Source organism: Amphiprion ocellaris, chromosome 4 (genome assembly GCF_022539595.1).
Source record: "Amphiprion ocellaris isolate individual 3 ecotype Okinawa chromosome 4, ASM2253959v1, whole genome shotgun sequence".
NCBI classification, from domain to species: Eukaryota; Metazoa; Chordata; class Actinopteri; family Pomacentridae; genus Amphiprion; species Amphiprion ocellaris.
The window spans coordinates 28,685,516-28,707,285 of NC_072769.1; the positions used below are offsets into that span (position 1 = coordinate 28,685,516).

The window sequence follows — 21,770 nt, forward strand, 5'->3', positions numbered from 1 at the left end:
ATCCCTTTAGTAGCCTGTCTCCACTAAAGACAAAAAAATTCTTAAGTGCTGTTTAGGGGACGTATTCAATCAAGCAAAATACTGAATATTTTCTCATGAATGAGGAAATATACTGGATGGATAATGGTGGGGTTTTTTTTGTTTTGTTTTGTGTGTGTGTGCATCTACACACCATAAAAATCTTGGTATATGGGATGGACTTCAATCAACAAACATTGATTACAGGTGTAACAGCTTCCAGAGTAATTATAATTATCAGATTTTTAACGCAGTAAACAGAGACACCATATCATGTTTAATATATCCTTTATTTTTATTAAACAAAATTTCAGTAAAAACTCTTATTAAGTAGAAAGACAAATTCCCTGTCAGTAGTTTGCTCCAGCTGTAGGGCGATCCCCGACTGAACCCTCTCATGTGTGCACTAATCTCGAACAAATCTCAGCCACATCGTTGTTCTCTTTCTTACTACAGCCACAAACAACGTTCTCTTTAAATCCGGGTTAAAATCAAAGACATCTCCTTTAATAATCTGGTAATAGTGGGTCACCTTCCCCAGTCAATAACTTATAAAAGATGAGGAACGACTCATAAAAAAACAAACAAACAGCTGTATTGATCTAACAACACACATCAGTTGATTACAGAGGAGCGGGGAGCAGCCCTACGCTGCTTGTCAAAGACTTCCACCTCTCCCCGTTCGTTCACTCCTACTCAATTAGTGCCACAAGAAAGAAGTGTTAACCAGCTTTTCACTGACTCTTGGGTCACAGCGGGAGAAAGTTGACAGAATATAGTGTCAAAACTACAGCAAGGACAGTAGTGTCTGTTACAAAGGCGTTAAAGCGGAGCGGTGAATAGGTGCACCGTGCACGTTGAGCCACCTCTGGCAGTGTTTTCAACTATTAATATCTTTTTTTGTTTCTTTTTCTTATAAAAAAAAAAGGAAGCTACATGATTATCGTCACAAAATAAAATCTCTTTGGCATAGAACACCCACCCGAAAGCATAAACACACATACTCATACACATGCACACACTCTGAGAAGGCTCTCTAATAGAAACCTACGAGCATCGTCACTGTCATCATTATAATCAGCAAAATTATGCTATAAAACAAAAGTTGAGCCCTGTTAAGATTATGAGTCCCATACTCGGCGATAATTGCATATATTACATCAGGTGGAGAGCAGAGGGGAAAAATCTTCTCTGATCACCACGTTCTCTTCTTCTTCTTTGTCCTGTTGCATCCAACTTCAGCTGCTAGGCCACCTCAACTTCCTTCTGCTCTGGAAAAGAGAAAATCACATGAGAACAGAATCCACAGAGCTGACGATTATTTCATTTGAACATCTCTGCAGGGTGAGAAACTGTCTGATGATGCACTGAAACGCGAACAAATGTGTTCACCAGTGCTCAGTTTTGGTTATTTTCCAAAAGAGATTTCAGCATTTGTGTTTTTAGTTCCGCTTTTTTCGTCGCTTTAAAGTGGGTGGGACTTTAATTGGAGAAAGGTGATGTCACACTTGACTGCACCAATCAGATGAGGGCTGCCTATGCTTTGCCTGAGGAATCACTTCAAAGGTAAAATTTTGAAAACTTTTTAATGTTATCAATATTTATGTGACATTTATTGTCATACATAACATATGTGATGAGGAAATTCAAGAAAAAATAAACATGAAGACAAATTTGAATATAAGTGTACCTTAAAATTACATTTATTTCTATTTATTTCACCATTATTTAAACAGGGAAAGTTTCCACATCATTTTCTTTGATTTGTCGGTATATAAAAAAACCAAACGTTATCCTATGATAATAAACGACAAAATGAACATCATCCAACAACCAGGGAAAGTGTTGCTAAGACTATCTTTTAACAAGAGCAAAAGACTGCCATGGCCAAGACAGGCAGCAGCACAACACATAAATGCATAGAACAATTTCAATAAGGTTTACCTAAAGATTAAGAATGCATTATAGTGTCACAAAATTGCAAAAACAAAAAACAAAAAAAAACATGTCTCAAGCCATCGGTTTACATGTGACTCCTGTAAAATTTGATCATCTTGTTTATGTGGCTGTAAATGCAGTAACTCCTGATCTTTTCTCATGAAATAAAAATTACATTGCTTGAAAAAAACAATTAAATTTTAATTACATTTTCAATACCACTAATGTTGCCAACCACTTCAGCCTCAAAGGAATCACTCGTTACTATGACGACACAATCTGTACATGTCAAGAACATGCTCTTGATAATATTTTTAGTTCCTCATCTTCTTCATGTTTCGTCTTCATTGACTTAAGCTCATTTACTAATCTTATAAAAGATAACAAAGACTAAATGTATATTTTTGTAAAGAACAGATACATTTTCATTATATTTTTAGATTTTTTCTTGTTACTTCTTGCATATATGAATCTTTCACCTCCTCAGTTTATTTAATCACTTATTCTATTATTCTATGTCATATTTACATTAAACTGTTGTTTTGTGTCTGATGTACACTTGTTGAATAGAGCTGAAAACAGCATTTTAACTGAACTTTAATGACAGTCAAAGGGTTGTTTTCAGGCTACTGTCACTTTGATCAAACCACCACCTTGAAGTCCGAATGGGAAAGCTTTGTGCAGAGTTTCTAAGTTTTCAAATCTCACATTTTTAACAGTACTGACCTTTAGTAAGGCTCGGGGTAAGCTTGTCTGTCATAGGCCATGCTGCCTGGGTAATCTTCATGCATCATATTTCCGTCCATGCCGTCCATGGGAATGTCACCTGGATATCCTGCGTAGCCTTGGAAACCAGCATCTAGCTCTGCAATACATTACATCATTTGATTTTTCACTTAGAGTCATCATATAATATGTCGTTTATTGTCACTTATTTACTACCATTGTTATTAGAATGACCACAGAAAACGTGGAAATCCTTCCACTTTTTCAGTACATTTTAGGAAAACTGATCACAGAGAGAAGAGCAGTGGATTATTTTTTGTATTTTTTTTTGCTAGTCTCAACGCTTGGAGACAGAAAATACCACAGCCATAAAAGGAAGAAGGGGGATGTGAAGAAAAGGAAGCCAATTAGGGAAAAGATACAACCACAGATAAGGAAACACCAGGAAGGAGCTGGATGGACAGAATTGGTAGTGATGAATAGGAAAATAAGTGTCTGGAAGAAAAAATAAAAGCACATGAAGTATTTCATTATATGCATTTGGATACAATGAAATGTTGGTACAATGAACTGCAGGCTGTGTTTACACAAAACAGGGTGTAAAAAGTGTGGAAACAAATAAAAAATTAAAAGTACTAAAATATCTATCGTATGGAAAGTCATCATTTTTTCCAGTATTGGCAACAACTGTGGGCACTTGGGAAAATGTTCATGTTAATTGTAGGTTTTTCCATTTTTGTTTAAAAAAAAAAAAAAAAAAAAAAAAAGAATCAAAGAAATTCAACTTTCATTGTTTCTTTTTCATTTATAGCATTCTAACTCTAACATGCTGCACTTAAGACATTTTCAAGTTATTACTACTTCTAACCACAGAGAAAAATGGGCCCACACTGAGAAAAAATGTGACAGGAGCAACAATGAACAGAAACTGCTTGAGGTTCACGGGGTTAATAATAAGTAACCATGTATTTTTTAGCCAGAAACTCCTACAGCTACCATATGATGGAGGTAAATGGAATTTGTATGCAGCAGCAGGGTGGACACCTGCTAACCCGTTAATGCTGCGGTTGCTCCCTGTGGTGGAGTGACCCACTGCTGAGGAATGTGCTGCATGTGCACATTTCAACCACAGTTACTCACCATCTGCATAAGGTCCATCCATGGGGACAGAGTTGTGAGCCTGCAGGGAGGTCACAGGAGGACAGAGGTCAGACAAAATCAACATTTTTATATAGAAAGCATAAAAATAGTACTATGGTATTATTCAAAATTACAAAATAAGACATCTTTCTCTTGATAATGTGCATTAAAACTGCAATCTGCAGTCTGTTCAGTGCCGGGTTGTGTTTTGGTTGAAGACCCAAAGAGCTGGAGCAATTAAAGACATCTGTGAATCTATATGAATGTTCAGTTGTGATGTGCTGGCAGCAGAGGGTGCCACAAACTCACCATCTCCCAGGCAACCGGGTCATTTTTGAACAGAGAGTGTGTGAGCTCCACGGACACTCTCTTCTTGTAGTCGGAGTTTTTGTCCTCGGAGATGCGGAAGAGCACGGCAGCAGCATAAGTAGCTGAGAGGCAAAGAATCGGCAAACATTCAGTGACGTAAATAGAAAAAAAATTTCTCATAATGTATCATCTGGGTGTATTGACTGTGGATTGCACAGGAAACTCCCAGAGGTTTCAGCTTCAAAGGTCAGGTAGTTAAAATATACAGTACAAACCCTGTTAATGCCAGCAGTCACTATACAACTTTAAAAGCATAATATCTGGTATTACATACAGCCCACACCATACAGGAGGCATCTGGACAGCTACATATTTTTTGTTCTTTTGACCTAATTTAAAACAAAATGACAGACCCTCCATTTCATTGCCACACCTGGACTTTTGTGCTTGTAGGTTTCAGGTTTCTGTGTGGGAGACATAGCCTTTTTAACACACACAGCCCAAAGTTCAGGGATGCAAAAGTAATTAGGTGCGAGAATTTCATTTCAGTTTAAATTTAGTGCATTCAGTGGCTGCCTGAAGTTTTCAACCCAAAAACACAGCAGGTGCCTTGTATCTTCCATGGTCTTCACTGCAGCCACCTTCAGCTTGTTCAGGCTATAGAACTTTGCTCCACAACTCTACCACTTCATTTTTATATGCTTTTGCCAACTGCTTTTCTGTTTTTCAGGTTTAATCTTCTGAGGTTTTGGTCATGAAGGCTCCTTGTTGACATGGACACGTGTGTCTGCATCCTGGAGATCATTCTGGACTTTATGTATAGCCATAAAGAGGTTTTCTTCACAACTTGAAACATTTTCTGCTCGTCTGCAAAACTTTAGCTCTTCAGTTCAACAAATCTTCTTCTAATTTCCTGTGAACTCTTCCCTTTCTAGAATTATCCAACTGTTGATTTCAGCAAACTAACAATCTTTAATATCTATTTCCCCTTCGTCAGCCTCATTATCATCTTCTTCACTTGCATGGTCTCCTTTTCTTATATTAGGAAAGTCTCCACCTCAATTTAAAAGGTACATTTCTCCGGCCAGTTGTGCAGAACAGTTCATCGATTTCAAATCTAAGTCGCTATCAGAAACAACACAATTACAAAATCTGCAAGGCTGCAACTTAGAATACACAAGTTGTGGGTAAAAAATCATTCTGTTTGATTTAGTTTGGGCAAATTGAAACTGTCAGGGGTTGTTTATGCTTTTCCACTAAAGGATGTATTCTCTGTAGTTGAGGCATGAACAGGCATGTGGTTCTACTGTCATAAGCCCAGTCTCATTATTCAAAGGCCACACCTCGTACATTTTACAGCACGTCTGAGCCAGGGTTTAAACTGTCGTGTCAATCAATTTACTCATTCATCACTGTGTGACAGTCACACACTTGATGGTGTGAAATGCGCTAATGTTCCATTACGTTTGTAGTAAATATTGAACAGAAGTTTTCAAAAATAATATTGCAAATCAAATCAAGATATCTCTCAGAATAATCACAGTTAGTATGTTTTCTCCAAATCATTCAGCTGTAGTTACAAGTAGCAGTAGCTAGAAATACAAACAAGCCTGAGTTTTTCACCCCTATGGCAGAATAATAACATGGAGCAGTCACACCATTCTCCAGTGCTGATGTGGAGAAGGGTCTGACTATGCAATAGCTTCTAGATGGTAACTCTTAATCAATTCTTAGCTCCTTAACACTGGAACCACAAACAGCAGTCCTACAAACATTTTGTAACTGTCCAAATACTTAAACACTTACTACTAGCTAAGTCTGATGATTTAAACAAGGAATGCTAAAATTAGCTTAAAAGAATATTTTGAAAACTTCAATTGGAACCAACCTAAAGGAACAATTAAACATTTTGAGGTGGGATAAGAAGATGGCTTCACTTAAAGACTGGAAACAGGGCAAAAATCAACAGTAAGATAAAAATAAAACAATTCTAAAAGCAAAGACAGTGTGATTAAAGTTACACATGGCAAATGGATTTTTTATGTGATGCAGTCATTCAATTATTCAGAATAACAACACCGGCTATGAATATAAAGAAATTTGAAGAGTTCTTCCAGCTAAATGATTTGCTGACCCTAGGTATTTTCAATATTTTTGGCAGTTTAACTATCAAACCCTAATATTGGGCTCTATCATATGATCACACCGTGATTATCTTTAAAATGTAGCCTGCAATATGTCATTATGAAAGTTGTGGAGCAAAAGTCTACCGTCTCACAAAAAGGACATAGTCATGTTTAGTGTAAGGATGTGGAAGCTGCACTTACAGCACTTGAGTAAATTGACTTTGTTACTTTCCACCTATGACTGAATGCTACATTACAGTAAGCTAATCGCGGTGCATTATCTCAGCGTCCTACCGATGCCCTCGTTGTTGGAGTGCAGCAGCTCCATCAGTGGAGCTGACGCGCCCTCTTGGTCGATGAGCTCGGCCGACTGCTTGTCCAGGGCCAGCTCGCACAGGACGCCTGCTGCCACGCGCTTCACGTTGTCCACTGGAGAGTAGAGCAGCTGCAGAAAAAAAAGGGAGAAAATGAGTAAGAAACAGCAACATAAGGGTTAACGATCAAGATGAGGAGGGTGCGTGTTACCTGGACGAAGAGAGGAATGGTCTGAAGGTTGGCGATCTCTGCTCTGTTGACGGGATCTCTGGCCAGGATGTGCAGAGCTCCTGTGCAGCCCTCAACTATCTCCTCCATCCTCACTCCATCCTGAACATGACAGAAGGTAAATGTCATTCCACAGAAATTCTACCAGTTTCCACACTTCCCTTGTGCATCAGTAGCCCATCATGTACCTGGTACATCTGCTGTTTGGATGAGTCGTGTTTCTGGGCGTCCTGGTGGGCTTTGAGCAGCAGGTTGACCAGGCGGGGAATCGCTCCTGCGTCCCTCAGAGGGGCCTGGTTCTCTGGGCACAGCGCCAGGTTACGGATCAGGCCGACCACAGCCTTCAGGAGGCAAAGATACAGTCATGACTCAGTTCTGCTATTGATCGTCAAGTAAAACAACAACTACACACAAATTTGAGCTTTAGTCCCCATTAGAAATACAACTTGCTGTTTTTTATTCTTTGAAACTTGGTCTTGTAAAACATACTGTCCCTGCTGTCATGTGCATTTCATGCTCTTTCAGGCTGACTGAACCTCTGGCCCTCTGCCCTACCCACCATCTTCTTTGTCCATCTGTCCAGTTCCCAGTCTTTATCTTTGCACTCTTAAAACCTCTGAACCCCCAAATAAGGATATTATCTATTTAAAAAACACCAAAATTACATCATTTATCGAAGCAGGAATCTAAAAACTGAATGAATTGTTGGGTCAAGTTTCCAACAGCTATTGCAATACTAATCTATGGCTTGGCAAAGCTTGAAATCATGATATTTCATCAAAATCACTTAAGTCATTCAAAAATTATGCAAAAATATACCATTTCCAGAAACTAGATTCTGTAAAAAACTAAAAATTCTGGCATAAGCACAAAGTCAAGACTGACTCAGCGGCAACCGACAATCATGAGACAAACATTCAGGGACTTTTTGGATGAACTAGATTGAACTGCAGGCTGTGTTTACACAGAGTAGATAGGAAACAAGTATGTAAACAAGTTAAAAATATTAGTAGTAATATATCTGTGGTTTGTAGACCCACTCTTTTTTCAATCATTAGTAGCAACTGCAGACACTTCGAAAATTTTGTACACGCTGTGGTTTTCCAGTTCTTGTAAAATGAAGAATCAAGGAAATTCAACTTTTGTTTTTTCCTTTCTCATGATTTATGTCACTAATGCTCTGTTATGCTGCACAGGAGACATATTCTAAGTTCTTTCGGCTTCTAGTCATGGTTGTGCTATTTCTATAGAGGTGCAGGACTTATATTTTGGTGAAAAATGAGCCCACAGTGAGTTAAATTGTGGCAAGAGCAAATAAAATGCCCAGAAACTGCTGGAGGTTCACCTTTTGTCTCACAATCCTTCCCTTAAGTTCCCTCAAACTACCTGCTTTTAGTCTACCTCTGCTCTCCTGTATAAACTACTTTACATCATCTTCCTTAAACTGTCACATTTGAGCAGGAACATGCTTTTCCCCAGTCTGAACCATCCCTCATCCCTCATCCCTCCCTCCGTCTGTCTACCTTGACGACGGGCCAGTAGTAGGGCTGGTTGAGCAGCTTGACGATGGCGGGGATGCCGTAGTGTCTCCTCACTGCGTTCTGCGCCACCTCGGCCTGCTGGTGACGAGAAGTCAGGTGGCGAAGAGCGCAAACGGCGGGTTCGGTCACATCTTCCTTCTCCCCAGCGCGCAATATGGCGTGGATCAGCGCTTCGACTCCGTTGCTTTGGGTGACCAGAGTTTTGTTGTGGCCGTTGTTGCACGTGAGGTTCGACAGGATGCCGGTGGCGCAGGTGAGCATGTTGATGTCATCTGAGCTGAGCAGAGTCACCAGCGACTGCAGCAGGCTGTCCATACCCTCCTGCAACAGGATAGATTGCTCATGAGTTAACCATGTGTGAAGTTATAAAGTAGTAATTCATGATGTTTGAGAGAAAGAGAGGAAATGTGAACAGTGACTGTGGACCTGCTTGGTGGCAGCATCAGACAGGTTCCTCAGCGTCCATAGGCAGTTCTGCTCCAGACGCTGGCTGGAGCCTGAGAGGTGTTTACCCAGAGCCTGCATCCCACCTGTAGGGAACAGAGACGGAAAATCACTCAGCTCTCAGCAACATCTCATAAAAAGCGCTGCCAAGGAGACACAGACTGCAGTTCAGGTAACAAAAAGCTGACACACCTGCATGACTGCGTTGTGCACACAGGTGTGCACTGACACAGAAAACATACATCACATACCAGCCTCTACAATGGCGGGTTTGTTGCTGGGGCACACAGAGAGGACTTTGAGAACACGGCTTGTGGTCCACAGCAGCTTCTCATAGTTGTTGTTTCTCATGATTTGAACAAGACCCTCAGGACCGCCGTTGGCAAGGATGATCAGCTGTTAAACAAAGAGACTGTGTGATTATGTGCTGCTATTCAACGGGAAAATAACTTTCACTTACAACTCTAACAAAGCCGTGACCCGTCCAGGGTGTTACCGGCCTGAGCCTGCTGCTTTAAGAGCAATGGTTAGGGGGAAATGTAGGAGGAAAGAGAAATGCATTATGGGGTATGCCCCGCGCGATATACTGAGATTGATGTACCTGTCACAGTGTCTGTGGGTAGCAAAAATAAAATGGTTCTGGTTCGCTAAATGAATCGCCTCTCGTACAGTCTGTTCGACGGCAGTCCGGGCGGCTTGTTACCGGCGTAAACGAGTCAACACAGTAGTGCCGCGTACCACGGTATGCGCCACGGAGCTGAAAAAGGTAACACTGGGGGCTCGTCTTCGGGATCGGCTAGTCGAGAAGACGGCGGTGGTCGAGAGAAAGTGAGCGAGACTACGTACCTAAGAGAGACATAAAGGTGACGAAAGACATCATGAACACCAACCCATTCCTCACGGATTTAACAGAGACTTTAAACGGCGATATGGACGGATATCGTCGGCAAGAGGGACACGCTTATCACCCTACTAACCCTTTCCTGGCTAGCATGGAGCTAACGGTCGCAGCCACGGCTAGCAACGCCGCGGCCCCATGTCACGGGGTGGACCGGAGGTGCAGCCCAACGGCTACTACAAGCAACAATCCCTTCATCACACCAGAAATAATGAGCGGTGGTGAGTTTGTGGCCCATGAGCAGCCGAAATGTGCAAAATATGTCACCTCGACCCCATACATGGCAGCTCAGGACGCTGACAGGGACTTCGCTAAGCTAATAGCCCCGTTCACTCCAACGAACTGTAAATGCACTCCAGCTGCCCCAGTATCAGCCCAGCTCTTTCAGCAGACTGTGCCCGACTTTACCCCATATGCACTGCAGCCCGCCCAAGCATGCTGTGCTACAGCTACACCAGCTCTAAACACCACAACACCCCAAAACCGAACACTGCCACATATTACAGATTTTGGCCTGTGCGAGAATGAACAGCGTGATGTGAAACGTACCAGCCCTCCACCTCACCATTGCCCCTCATGCACGGTGATTTACAGTAACTCCGCAGACAGCAGCGATGATGAGCAATGTGGAGAGAAGGAAAGAATTCCAACGCTGCGACCAGGCAAGTTTGATGGATCAGGTTCATGGAAAGACTTTATATACCAGTTTGAAAGCTGTGCCGAAGCTAACCGCTGGACTGAAAAGACTAAAGCCGTTCAGTTAAGATACAGTCTGATGGGTGCAGCAGGCGCCATAGTGCACAAGAATCCCAAGTCCCCTCGCTGGAGCTACCAGCGCATCGTGGAGGAGATAGAGAGTGCTTATGGGCCGTGCTCAGAACATGCTGCTGCCATCGGAATAGAGCTGAGGCAGAGAGTCAGGAAACCAAGTGAGGCTCTACACATGCTCCGAGACGACATCTATGAGAAAGTCTCCATCGTCTACGCTGACCGCAGTGAGATTGAGCAGGACTGCATCAGCGTGGAGATCTTCACCAATGCTCTGGCAGATGCTGAGATGGTTCGAAAGCTGCTGGAGGAGCAACCCCGCACACTGGCCAAAGCTTATGAGATTGCACACAGGTATGAGGCCACAAAAAGAGCTGCCAGGGCCGTAACACAGCTAATGCGTCCAGGGGGCCGCAGTTACATGACTCAAGGGGGCCGAACAGCTACAGTGCGTGAGCCCACTTACGCACCAGTGTGTGAACTCATAGAAGCTAACGCAAACCAAACAGTGAAACCTTATCAGCAATGGCAGCTGAACAAAAACAGGAAGAAAATGAAAAACACTGAAGAAGTCATTTGCCACAACTGCTCTGGTGTTGGACATTTTAAAAAGACTTGCCCTTCCCCTCGCCGGCCACCCCGGCCACCCAACACCAACCTACTACCAGTGCCCAACAGGAGCACCATGGTCGCCGGTGCTAAGGGCCAGGAGGAGGAAATGTGCATCATGGTGAAGGTAGATGGAGTTGAAATTTGTGCTTTGTTGGACTCTGGTGCACGAAGAAATGTCTTGCCCCTACATCATTACAACTCCATCCCTGCAAATAATAACTTCCCCATTCAGCCATCCACCACACAGGTCCTGCACGGTATTGGGCCCGATAGTTTAGACGTATTGGGAGAAGTTGTCCTACCCGTGCACATTGGGAGCAGAGTTACCCAAGTGAACTTTATTGTAGCTGACACTACTGCAACCACCGAAGTCATCCTGGGTCAGCCATTTCTAACACAGGCACAGGCTCGCCTGGACTATGGCCGCAGAGAGGTAACCCTCTTCAGTGAAAAGGTTCACCTCGGCTCCTGCCCCCCAGCCGAGACACGCCTTGTCCGAGTCGCACGCACAACAGTGTTGGAGCCAGGGCGTGAGTATGTTGTTCCTGGTGCCTCACGCCATCACTCCGCTGTTGAGGGGGACATGATGTTAAGCCCTGCCAGGAACTTCATTGAGAGGCATTGTGTGTTAGTGGCTCACGCTGTAGTGCAGCCTCGAGGACCCACCAGCATCCCTATCAGAGTCTTCAACCCTGGTACCACCCCTGTCACCCTGAAGAGAGGGGCGGTGGCAGGAGTCCTCCAGCCAGCACAAGTGTTAGAGAGGGTGGAGCCTCTCGCTGCAAAAACTCCTACAGTGTCAGAACCCATTAACCCTGTCTCTGCTTTTGTACCCAGTCACCTACAGGCCCTGTATATTGAGAGCTGTTCCCGTCTGTCGGACGTTGACAGCCGCAAGCTAGCCCACCTTCTGCGGTCCCACGGCGACGTCTTCTCCACCAGCCCCACTGATCTCGGCCGCACCAACGTCGTGCAGCACGACATCTTGACCACCCCTGGGCCCCCTGTGAAACATCCACCCCGCAGGATGGCCAAGGAAAAGCAGGTTGCGGCTGACCAGCAGGTGGAGCAGAGCCTTGAGGCTGGCCTGGCACGTCCCAGCAACAGCGGATGGGCGGCCCCAATCGTAATGGTAAAAAAAAAGGACCACACACCCAGACTGTGTGTTGACTACAGACCTTTAAACGAACGGACTATTAAAGATGCTTACCCACTGCCACGTATCCAAGATACACTGGATACGCTGTCCACTGCCAAGTACTTCAGCACACTCGACTTGACATCAGGGTACTGGCAGGTGGAGATGACACCCAGGGCACGCAAGGCTGCTGCGTTCTGCACTCGTAAAGGCCTCTTTGAGTGGAACGTAATGCCCTTTGGACTGTGTAATGCACCGGCCACATTCCAGAGACTTATGGACCGCGTGTTGGTGGGGCTGCAGTGGGAGACGTGCCTGGTGTATCTCGATGACATCATCGTTCTGGGGCGGGATAGCACACAAATGTTGGAGCGGCTTGGCCAGGTGTTTGCCAGGTTGCGTGAGGCTAACCTGAAATTAAAACCTTCAAAGTGTTGTCTGTTCCAGGAGGAGGTGGCCTATCTTGGACACATCGTTTCTGCAAAAGGCGTGGCCACTGACCCTCAAAAGGTCCAGAAGGTCAAAGACTGGCCCGTGCCTCAAAACATCACAGAAGTGCGGCAGTTCGTAGGCCTGGCATCTTATTATCGGCGCTTTGTGGCGGATTTTGCCACCGTAGCCAAACCACTCCATGAGCTAACTAAGAAGCATGCACGTTTTGGCTGGACAGCCGAATGCCAGGGGGCGTTCGCTGAGTTAAAGAGGCGGCTTACTGCAGCTCCTGTCCTGGGCTACCCACTCGATGAAGGAGAGTTGCTCCTTGACACAGACGCAAGTGACTCTGGCATCGGGGCTGTCTTGTCTCAAATCCAGGGGGATGAAGAGCGGGTTTTGGCCTACGGGAGCAGGAGGCTGTCAGCTACGGAACAGAACTACTGTACGACCAGGCGTGAGTTATTGGCAGTGGTGGAATTCACCTCCCACTTCAGGCAGTATCTACTTGGCAGAACATTTACTGTTCGCACAGATCACAGCAGCCTGCGCTGGCTCACGAGATTGAAAGAACCCGAGGGACAGCTCGCCCGCTGGTTGGAAAAACTGGCGGAGTACGACTTCAAGGTGGTTCATCGGCCAGGGAAGGATCACCAGAATGCGGACGCACTCTCTAGGAGGCCCTGCCGGAGTTCATGCCCCTGCACGGTACCAGACCCGCACCTTGAGGGTACACAGAGTCAACATAAAAGCGTGCAATGTGACCTGACCACTGTCACAGAGGGGGCGGTTACCGCTTTGGTTCCTGCAGGACAACCGCCAGTGGGGGTAGTGGAGCCTGATGGCTGTGTAGAAGTCGCGTTTGCGGAGCTGGAGCCACCCATAGTGGGGGTAAAGGATGTTGTTGGCAGCTGCGGCAATCCTGAAGCTCTCCCAAGCATTTACCGGGTGAGCGAGGCAGCCCATACCGAACTGTTTAGTGGCTGGACCTTAAGCCAGCTCAGTTCAGCCCAAAAGACTGACCCTGACATAGCACCAGTGTTGGCTTGGATGGAAAACGGGAGCACAAGGCCGCCCTGGGTTGAGATTGCAGCCTACAGTCCCGCCACCAAAGCCTACTGGGCTCAATGGAAAAGACTGTATCAAAAAGATGGAGCGTTATTGAGGAAATTCTACTGCACTGAAGGGAAGGTACGACACTCACAGATCCTGCTGCCCCATACGTTCCGCAAACCTGTGATGGAGCAGATGCACGACGGCCCTGTGGGTGGGCACTTCGGAACAGAGAGGACTCTAGCACGCCTTAAGGCGAGGTACTTTTGGTACAACATGAGAGAAGATGTCATGCTGTGGTGCCGAACCTGCACTAGCTGCGCAGCAAAGGCCCGTCCAAAGAAAACCCTGCGGGCTGCTATGGGCACAGTTAGAGTTGGTGCACCCATGGAAAGAATTGCAGTAGACCTGATGGGACCTCTAAATGAGACTGAGAGACACAACCGCTACATATTGGTTGTGCAAGACTATTTTAGTAAGTGGGTGGAAGCCTATCCAGTACCTGACATTCAAGCAGCAACAGTTGCAGAAAAGATTGCCTCTGAGTGGGTGTGCAGGTATGGAGCCCCGTACTCCCTCCACAGCGACCAGGGCACCAACTTCGAATCAACTGTTTTCCAAGGGATGTGTGAACTGCTTGGGATCGGAAAAACACGGACAACTCCTTTCCATCCACAGTCTGATGGCCAAGTGGAACGCTTTAATGCCACCCTACAGAAAACCCTGGCCACCACCGCAGAAAGATGCCACTGGGACTGGGATCTAATGATTCCTTATGCAGTCATGGCATATCGCGCAACCAAGCACAGCTCCACGGACCTCACACCGAACATGATGCTTTTCGGGAGAGAAATAACCGAACCAGTTGACCTTGTCACAGGTCTGCCACCAAATAGTGAGCCCGCCAACACTCCTCCTGACTATGTTCTACAGCTAAGGGAGCGGCTGGAGCTCGCACACCAACTGGCACGTGAAGCTCTAGGAAAATCGGTGGAGCGTGCTAAGAGACAGTACAACAAAAACATCTGCCAGATCCAGTATCATATTGGTGCAGCTGTCTGGCATCTTATCAAAGGCACCAGGAGAGTGAAGAACAAAGTAAAGAAATTCCTGCCTTCCTATGAGGGTCCTTACTTTGTTGTGGATCAGTTAGATGACTTGGTCTACCGGATCAAAAGTAGCCCAAGGTCAAAAGCCAAAATCGTTCATCATGACCGGCTCAAGCCTTACCACTCCAGAACACCACTGGATAACAACTGGGTCTTCAGGGAATCCGACGCATCAGCTCCTGCGGAGTCACCAGCTGCTGCAGCCGAAGACGGTGCATCTGACACGGACATCGGTCCCCTCAACCTGTGGGACACCCCATCCGACACAGAGGACCGTACTGCAGGACCAGCAAGGAGCACCGACCCCCCACCTTCAGCCTCACGAGCTGATTGCCAGCTCCCTGATTCTCGTGCACACCATGAACTGAACGAGACTGACAATGAACATTCCACTGGTGGGCCAGTTCACCATCCTGCAGCAACCTCCACCCCTCAGCAGAGACCTCGGAGGGTTCGCAGGGCACCTGACAGGTTTGGGAACTGGGTGCAGCATTGAGCATAAATAGAAAAAAAAAAAAAAAATTTTTGGTAATTAAACTGTTCTTTGCTGTTTTGATATGGCATTTTGACACTTGGTAGTGTTACTAGTAAAGTTTAGGCCTGTTTAGCCTGATATTGTTGACCGTTACTAAGCAATGTTAATTGGTAGTAGCTTATGAGTTACTTGGTTGGTTTTGTGTCACCTGCTAGCGTGATAGGTGTATATTTTGGGTACAGTAAGAGATGCTGTTCGACTTTTCGATTTATAGAGTACCTAAGCCATAGTTATTGCTCAGATGAGCCGGTCTTAAGAAATGCCCCATGTGTTATGAGTTGTGATGCACTAACCTTGCTTCTTTTCCAGCTTCTGTGTTTTTACTATGAACATTTTACATAACATGCCAAGGAGTATGTGAGACATGCAGGTTTTTGTGTTTATGGACTACATATGGACGTTGCCTTTATCTTGAATTTCTTCCACTTCACCATGGATTATTTTGGATCTTTGTGGGTGGGATGAGCTAATATAGGTAACATTATCCTGAATGGGTCAACCTGAGTTTCTTATGGGAATGTGTTTTATGCTGGAGTGATATTAATGTTTTAATTATCATCCAGAGTGGGGGTAGTGTTACCGGCCTGAGCCTGCTGCTTTAAGAGCAATGGTTAGGGGGAAATGTAGGAGGAAAGAGAAATGCATTATGGGGTATGCCCCGCGCGATATACTGAGATTGATGTACCTGTCACAGTGTCTGTGGGTAGCAAAAATAAAATGGTTCTGGTTCGCTAAATGAATCGCCTCTCGTACAGTCTGTTCGACGGCAGTCCGGGCGGCTTGTTACCGGCGTAAACGAGTCAACACAGTAGTGCCGCGTACCACGGTATGCGCCACGGAGCTGAAAAAGGTAACAAGGGAGATTAACTGCTGTTAATCCTGACTCATTTTACTACTCTCAACAAATAACCACACCCATGCACTCGCTGTTGCAGCGCCTGAACAAATCTGTTCACATGCCACACCCAAAACAAAACACATGCACACACAAGCACACCAACATGCTCACACTGCAGCACTTGGCTGCGATGAAGTGTACCAGCCAGTTTATTACATGCATTTGCACAAAACTTAACTGACAGTCTGTCATACACACCTTGCTCTCCTGGTTTCCATATGACAGCAGCTGCAGACAGTCTGTGGTGATGGCCAGGAACTTGGGGTTGCTCTTCTTCAGCAGGGGAACCATCCTCTGCAGTCCGTCAGCCAGACGCACAGCCATCTTCGCTCCCTCCTGGTGCAGCAGCAGGTTGTGGAGTGTGGTGATGGCATAGAAGAGCACAGACTCCATGGGGGAGCTGAGGAAGAGAAACAGGTGAGTTTAATGTGTGTCACAAAGTCATGAAACATACATTCTTTAACTCTCTGAACGCGCTAAGGGGTTTGACAAGCATGCTATTTCTTTAAAAAATCACCAATATTAGACCCCTTCTCAGAGCAAGAAAACACAGGAGCAGTAAAAACAGGACAAACTGGCAGGCTTTCTAAAGGCCGGTAAACTAATCATATGCGAGTATTGATTTTGTGGAGGAAAAACAACCAAATCTCATATTAAAATCGGGATATTTCACCCAAATTGCTTTTTTCTACAAGCACCAGTTAAAATTTAGCCAAACATAAACTGTTACCAGTAACTACATTGTGTAAAAAACCAAACACTTCATGCAACTGTGAAGCCATCAGTGACTCTGTTGTGACCAACAATCCTGTGAGAAAAATTGAGGCACGTTTCAGCTGAACTGCAGGCAATGCTTTCACAGAACATGTGGGAGGCACATGTGGAAACAAAAACATAACTTGTTGGATTTTCAATTATCTGACAATTTTTTCACTAGTCATCTGTGACGTGGCACTCCTTGGAGAACCTGACCAAACCTAAGCTTAAAATTGTGTTCTCATCAAAATCACTTTATTCTACATGTCTCATTCAAAAATTCTGCACTTCTTGGTGTAACCCTGAAGTCATGACAGACTCAACTGCAACCAACAGCCATGTAACAAAAATTCTGGGACTTTGGATGAACTGGATTGAACTGCATTTACACAGAGCAGATAGGAGACAAACATCACAACTTTAAAATGTAAGTAGTAAAATATGTACAGTATTAAGGCCACCATCTATTCTTCTATTCATTTCTAGTATTAGTATCTGCAGGCACTGAGAAAAATGTTGAACATTTTTGTAGAATAATCAAAACACTGTAATTCAGATTTTTGTCTTTTGTTATGATTTATGGCATTATAACTGTGTCTTTTTAATTCCAGCCATGGCTGTGCTGTTCTCATAGAGGTGCATGACTAGATTAACTGCTGTTAATCCTGACTCATTTTACTACTCTCAACAAATAACCACACCCATGCACTCGCTGTTGCAGCGCCTGAACAAATCTGTTCACATGCCACACCCAAAACAAAACACATGCACACACAAGCACACCAACATGCTCACACTGCAGCACTTGGCTGCGATGAAGTGTACCAGCCAGTTTATTACATGCATTTGCACAAAACTTAACTGACAGTCTGTCATACACACCTTGCTCTCCTGGTTTCCATATGACAGCAGCTGCAGACAGTCTGTGGTGATGGCCAGGAACTTGGGGTTGCTCTTCTTCAGCAGGGGAACCATCCTCTGCAGTCCGTCAGCCAGACGCACAGCCATCTTCGCTCCCTCCTGGTGCAGCAGCAGGTTGTGGAGTGTGGTGATGGCATAGAAGAGCACAGACTCCATGGGGGAGCTGAGGAAGAGAAACAGGTGAGTTTAATGTGTGTCACAAAGTCATGAAACATACATTCTTTAACTCTCTGAACGCGCTAAGGGGTTTGACAAGCATGCTATTTCTTTAAAAAATCACCAATATTAGACCCCTTCTCAGAGCAAGAAAACACAGGAGCAGTAAAAACAGGACAAACTGGCAGGCTTTCTAAAGGCCGGTAAACTAATCATATGCGAGTATTGATTTTGTGGAGGAAAAACAACCAAATCTCATATTAAAATCGGGATATTTCACCCAAATTGCTTTTTTCTACAAGCACCAGTTAAAATTTAGCCAAACATAAACTGTTACCAGTAACTACATTGTGTAAAAAACCAAACACTTCACGCAACTGTGAAGCCATCAGTGACTCTGTTGTGACCAACAATCCTGTGAGAAAAATTGAGGCACGTTTCAGCTGAACTGCAGGCAATGCTTTCACAGAACATGTGGGAGGCACATGTGGAAACAAAAACATAACTTCTTGGATTTTCAATTATCTGACAATTTTTTCACTAGTCATCTGTGACGTGGCACTCCTTGGAGAACCTGACCAAACCTAAGCTTAAAATTGTGTTCTCATCAAAATCACTTTATTCTACATGTCTCATTCAAAAATTCTGCACTTCTTGGTGTAACCCTGAAGTCATGACAGACTCAACTGCAACCAACAGCCATGTAACAAAAATTCTGGGACTTTGGATGAACTGGATTGAACTGCATTTACACAGAGCAGATAGGAGACAAACATCACAACTTTAAAATGTAAGTAGTAAAATATGTACAGTATTAAGGCCACCATCTATTCTTCTATTCATTTCTAGTATTAGTATCTGCAGGCACTGAGAAAAATGTTGGACATTTTTGTAGAATAATCAAAACACTGTAATTCAGATTTTTGTCTTTTGTTATGATTTATGGCATTATAACTGTGTCTTTTTAATTCCAGCCATGGCTGTGCTGTTCTCATAGAGGTGCATGACTTTGTTTTGCAGTGAAAAATGATAACACAGGAGCAAAAAACATCACTAAACTGCTTGAGGTTCACAAGGTTAAATAAAAAAATCTACTATTGGGGAAGCTCACTGTTAGATACAATCACCGATGACATTTTAAGTGCTGTTTTAAGTATTCTCTTCTGTTTACTTTTTAATTGAAGTATGTTCCCACATTTCCCAGATTCCTCCCAAGACTGTTCCTGAACAGAACTGACAGTGGGAGGAACAACAAGCCTTTCCAGCAGGTCTTCTGGCTGCTTTACAATATCGTCTTTTGAGTCATGCTGGTGACTTTCTCCTGTTATATTCATTAAACATCAGAATAAAGTTATGTTTCCTTCTTTAAATGACCCGAAAGCAGCTGAACTGTAAAATACCTCAACATGACCTTATAGTGTCTGTGGCCTCTTTCAACAAGGATTTGATGCAACCTTGAGTTGCTCTTCTAAAACAATTTGAGTGTTTTAAGATGAGATGTTCTTTTATAAAGGGCTGCACAGTGGTGTAGTGGTTAGCACTTTCGCCTTGCAGCAAGAAGATCCCTGGTTCACGTCCCGGCTTTCCAGGGATCTTTCTGCATGGAGTTTGCATGTTCTCCCTGTGCATGCGTGGGTTCTCTCCGGGTACTCCGGCTTCCTCCCACAGTCCAAAAATATGCTGAGGTTAATTGATTACTCTAAATTGCCCGTAGGTGTGAATGTGAGAGTGATTGTTTGTCTATATATGTAGCCCTGCGACAGACTGGTGACCTGTCCAGGGTGTCCCCTGCCTTCACCTGAGTCAGCTGGGATAGACTCCAGCCCCCCCGCGACCCTAGTGAGGATTAAGCGGTGTATAGATAATGGATGGATGGATGTTCTTTTATATGTAAACCAGAATAAAGGAGACAAGGATTAAACTGTGACATCAATACCTGAGCATGCGGACTAGAGCAGGGATTCCTCCGGACTTGAAGATGGACAGCAGGCCCTCTCTCTGGTGGGACAGGTTGTGGAGGATGCTGGCTGTGGCTCTTGCCGTCTCCATGTCGCTCGTGTTCTGCATGGCTCGCACCACCGCCGCCACCATCTGCGGGGACTGCATCAGCGCACGTCGTGACGCCTCCTTACGAGTGAGCTGGTTGACGATCTGTGCTGCCTTGCTGACCACCACCTGATCCGACACGAAGAAAGGGAATTCACTTTTAGCGTCGATATTGACATTAAGAGTGCCTACCTCGTTTATTTTTTCATAAATGGCACACATGTGGGACCGCAGCTACGTGTTAGTATAAACTGATGGTGAAAGTCTCAAATTTGTCTGCTCAAATGATGAAAAAAGCAAACATTTTAAACGTATAAAGCCTTGAAATAAGTATAGGGAGCAAATTTGATAAACTTAAAGACTTCAAATTAAATCAAATCAAATCTGTTGTTGAAGGAATAGGAATAGTGACACTATTTCTAAGAACGCTTAATTTACAGTTCCAAAAAACAATTGCTACCACTCCTATCACATGTACAGTAAACATAAAACTACTGCTAGCAGTGTTTAGCATAGTTTAGCATAACAGCAAGTTAAGTCACTTGATAGACAAAGAAACAGTCCTGTGCACAACCCTGGGCTGTTTCTGCTTCACTTATACAATTTTTGCACATATTTTTGGTACACACTAGAATCATGTGAACTTTTTAAGTGTTGGCAGGTTTATATTGCTTATATGGAAAGACTCAGGTTAGATGATTCCAGTCTTAGAGATACAGGAGCTAAGCCAACCAGCTGTCGGTGCACACAATGGTGATACTGATGTTTATTTACAATGCTCAAAAGAAAACAAGTAATGACATTTCAAAAATCTGTCCAATTTATTTTTATTAAACTGTCCCTAAATTCAGTGCTAATGTCAGACTTTCTCCCTGTAGCTGTGTTTCCATACAAATGTAGAGCAAATTTAAAGTGCACTTGTTGGAAAATGTTACATTTTTTTCTTTTTAAAATGCACTTAACTGCTTTGGGTGAATAAACTAGGCTGTGTAGTGTCATCAGAATGTGATGGAAAAGGCTACATTACACCAGAAAGAAAACTAGTTTTGTGCCAACCAAGAAACTTTGAAGAAGAAAGAAACAAAATCAGTTGCATTGGCCATCACTTTATTTTATTTATCTCATTCACCTACATGCCAAATTCAGTAAAAACATACCCTTTTCTCTAACCAAATTCTGTAAAAAATAAAAAACTGTGAGGTGGTGTAACCTTGACATCATGACTGACTCAACTTCAACCAACAGTCAGGAGCTCGTTGGATGAACATGGCTAAACTGCAGTCTGTGTTTACACATTGCAGATAGGAGACAAACATATAAATGCATTAAAAATGTGCATAGTAAAATATCTACACTATATAAAGAACCACTTTTTTGTAGTATGGGAGGGAGAGGCTTCAGAAATGTTGTTCAAGTTGTAATTATTCTTTCATGTCAGCTGGTACTGGCCATTTTTCATGTTGTCCAGAGTCTGAAATACCTGATCAGTCATGTGAGTTACACTTTTAAAAAAGTGAACAGCGGAAAAGGTGTTTCCATCTCACATGAAGCACAGAAACCACCTTAAATGAAAAACAAAAAACTCTTTTTTTTTTTTTTTAAATTTCACCCATAACCTTTTCCAGTACAGTATTTCAGAAACGTGGCTTGTGTTTGTGCGTGT

The 21,770-nt window shown here is 43.9% G+C and overlaps 1 protein-coding gene across 1 annotated transcript in view; it reads right to left on the minus strand.

Moving 5' to 3' along the window:
• Positions 1–289: 289 nt before the first annotated feature.
• jupa (junction plakoglobin a) overlaps positions 290–21,770 on the minus strand; it is a 32,500-nt gene continuing 11,019 nt past the window's right edge. Inside the window, exons 5-16 of the mRNA XM_023266829.3 lie at positions 19,998–20,236; positions 17,867–18,068; positions 9,037–9,181; positions 8,768–8,871; positions 8,324–8,662; positions 6,989–7,141; positions 6,783–6,902; positions 6,552–6,702; positions 4,132–4,253; positions 3,823–3,862; positions 2,683–2,821; positions 290–1,289 (exon numbers count right to left, since the gene is read on the minus strand). Of these exons, the coding sequence (XP_023122597.1) occupies positions 2,685–2,821; positions 3,823–3,862; positions 4,132–4,253; positions 6,552–6,702; positions 6,783–6,902; positions 6,989–7,141; positions 8,324–8,662; positions 8,768–8,871; positions 9,037–9,181; positions 17,867–18,068; positions 19,998–20,236 (1,752 nt within the window). The 3' untranslated portion in view covers positions 290–1,289; positions 2,683–2,684. The remainder of the gene's footprint in view (positions 1,290–2,682; positions 2,822–3,822; positions 3,863–4,131; positions 4,254–6,551; positions 6,703–6,782; positions 6,903–6,988; positions 7,142–8,323; positions 8,663–8,767; positions 8,872–9,036; positions 9,182–17,866; positions 18,069–19,997; positions 20,237–21,770) is intronic.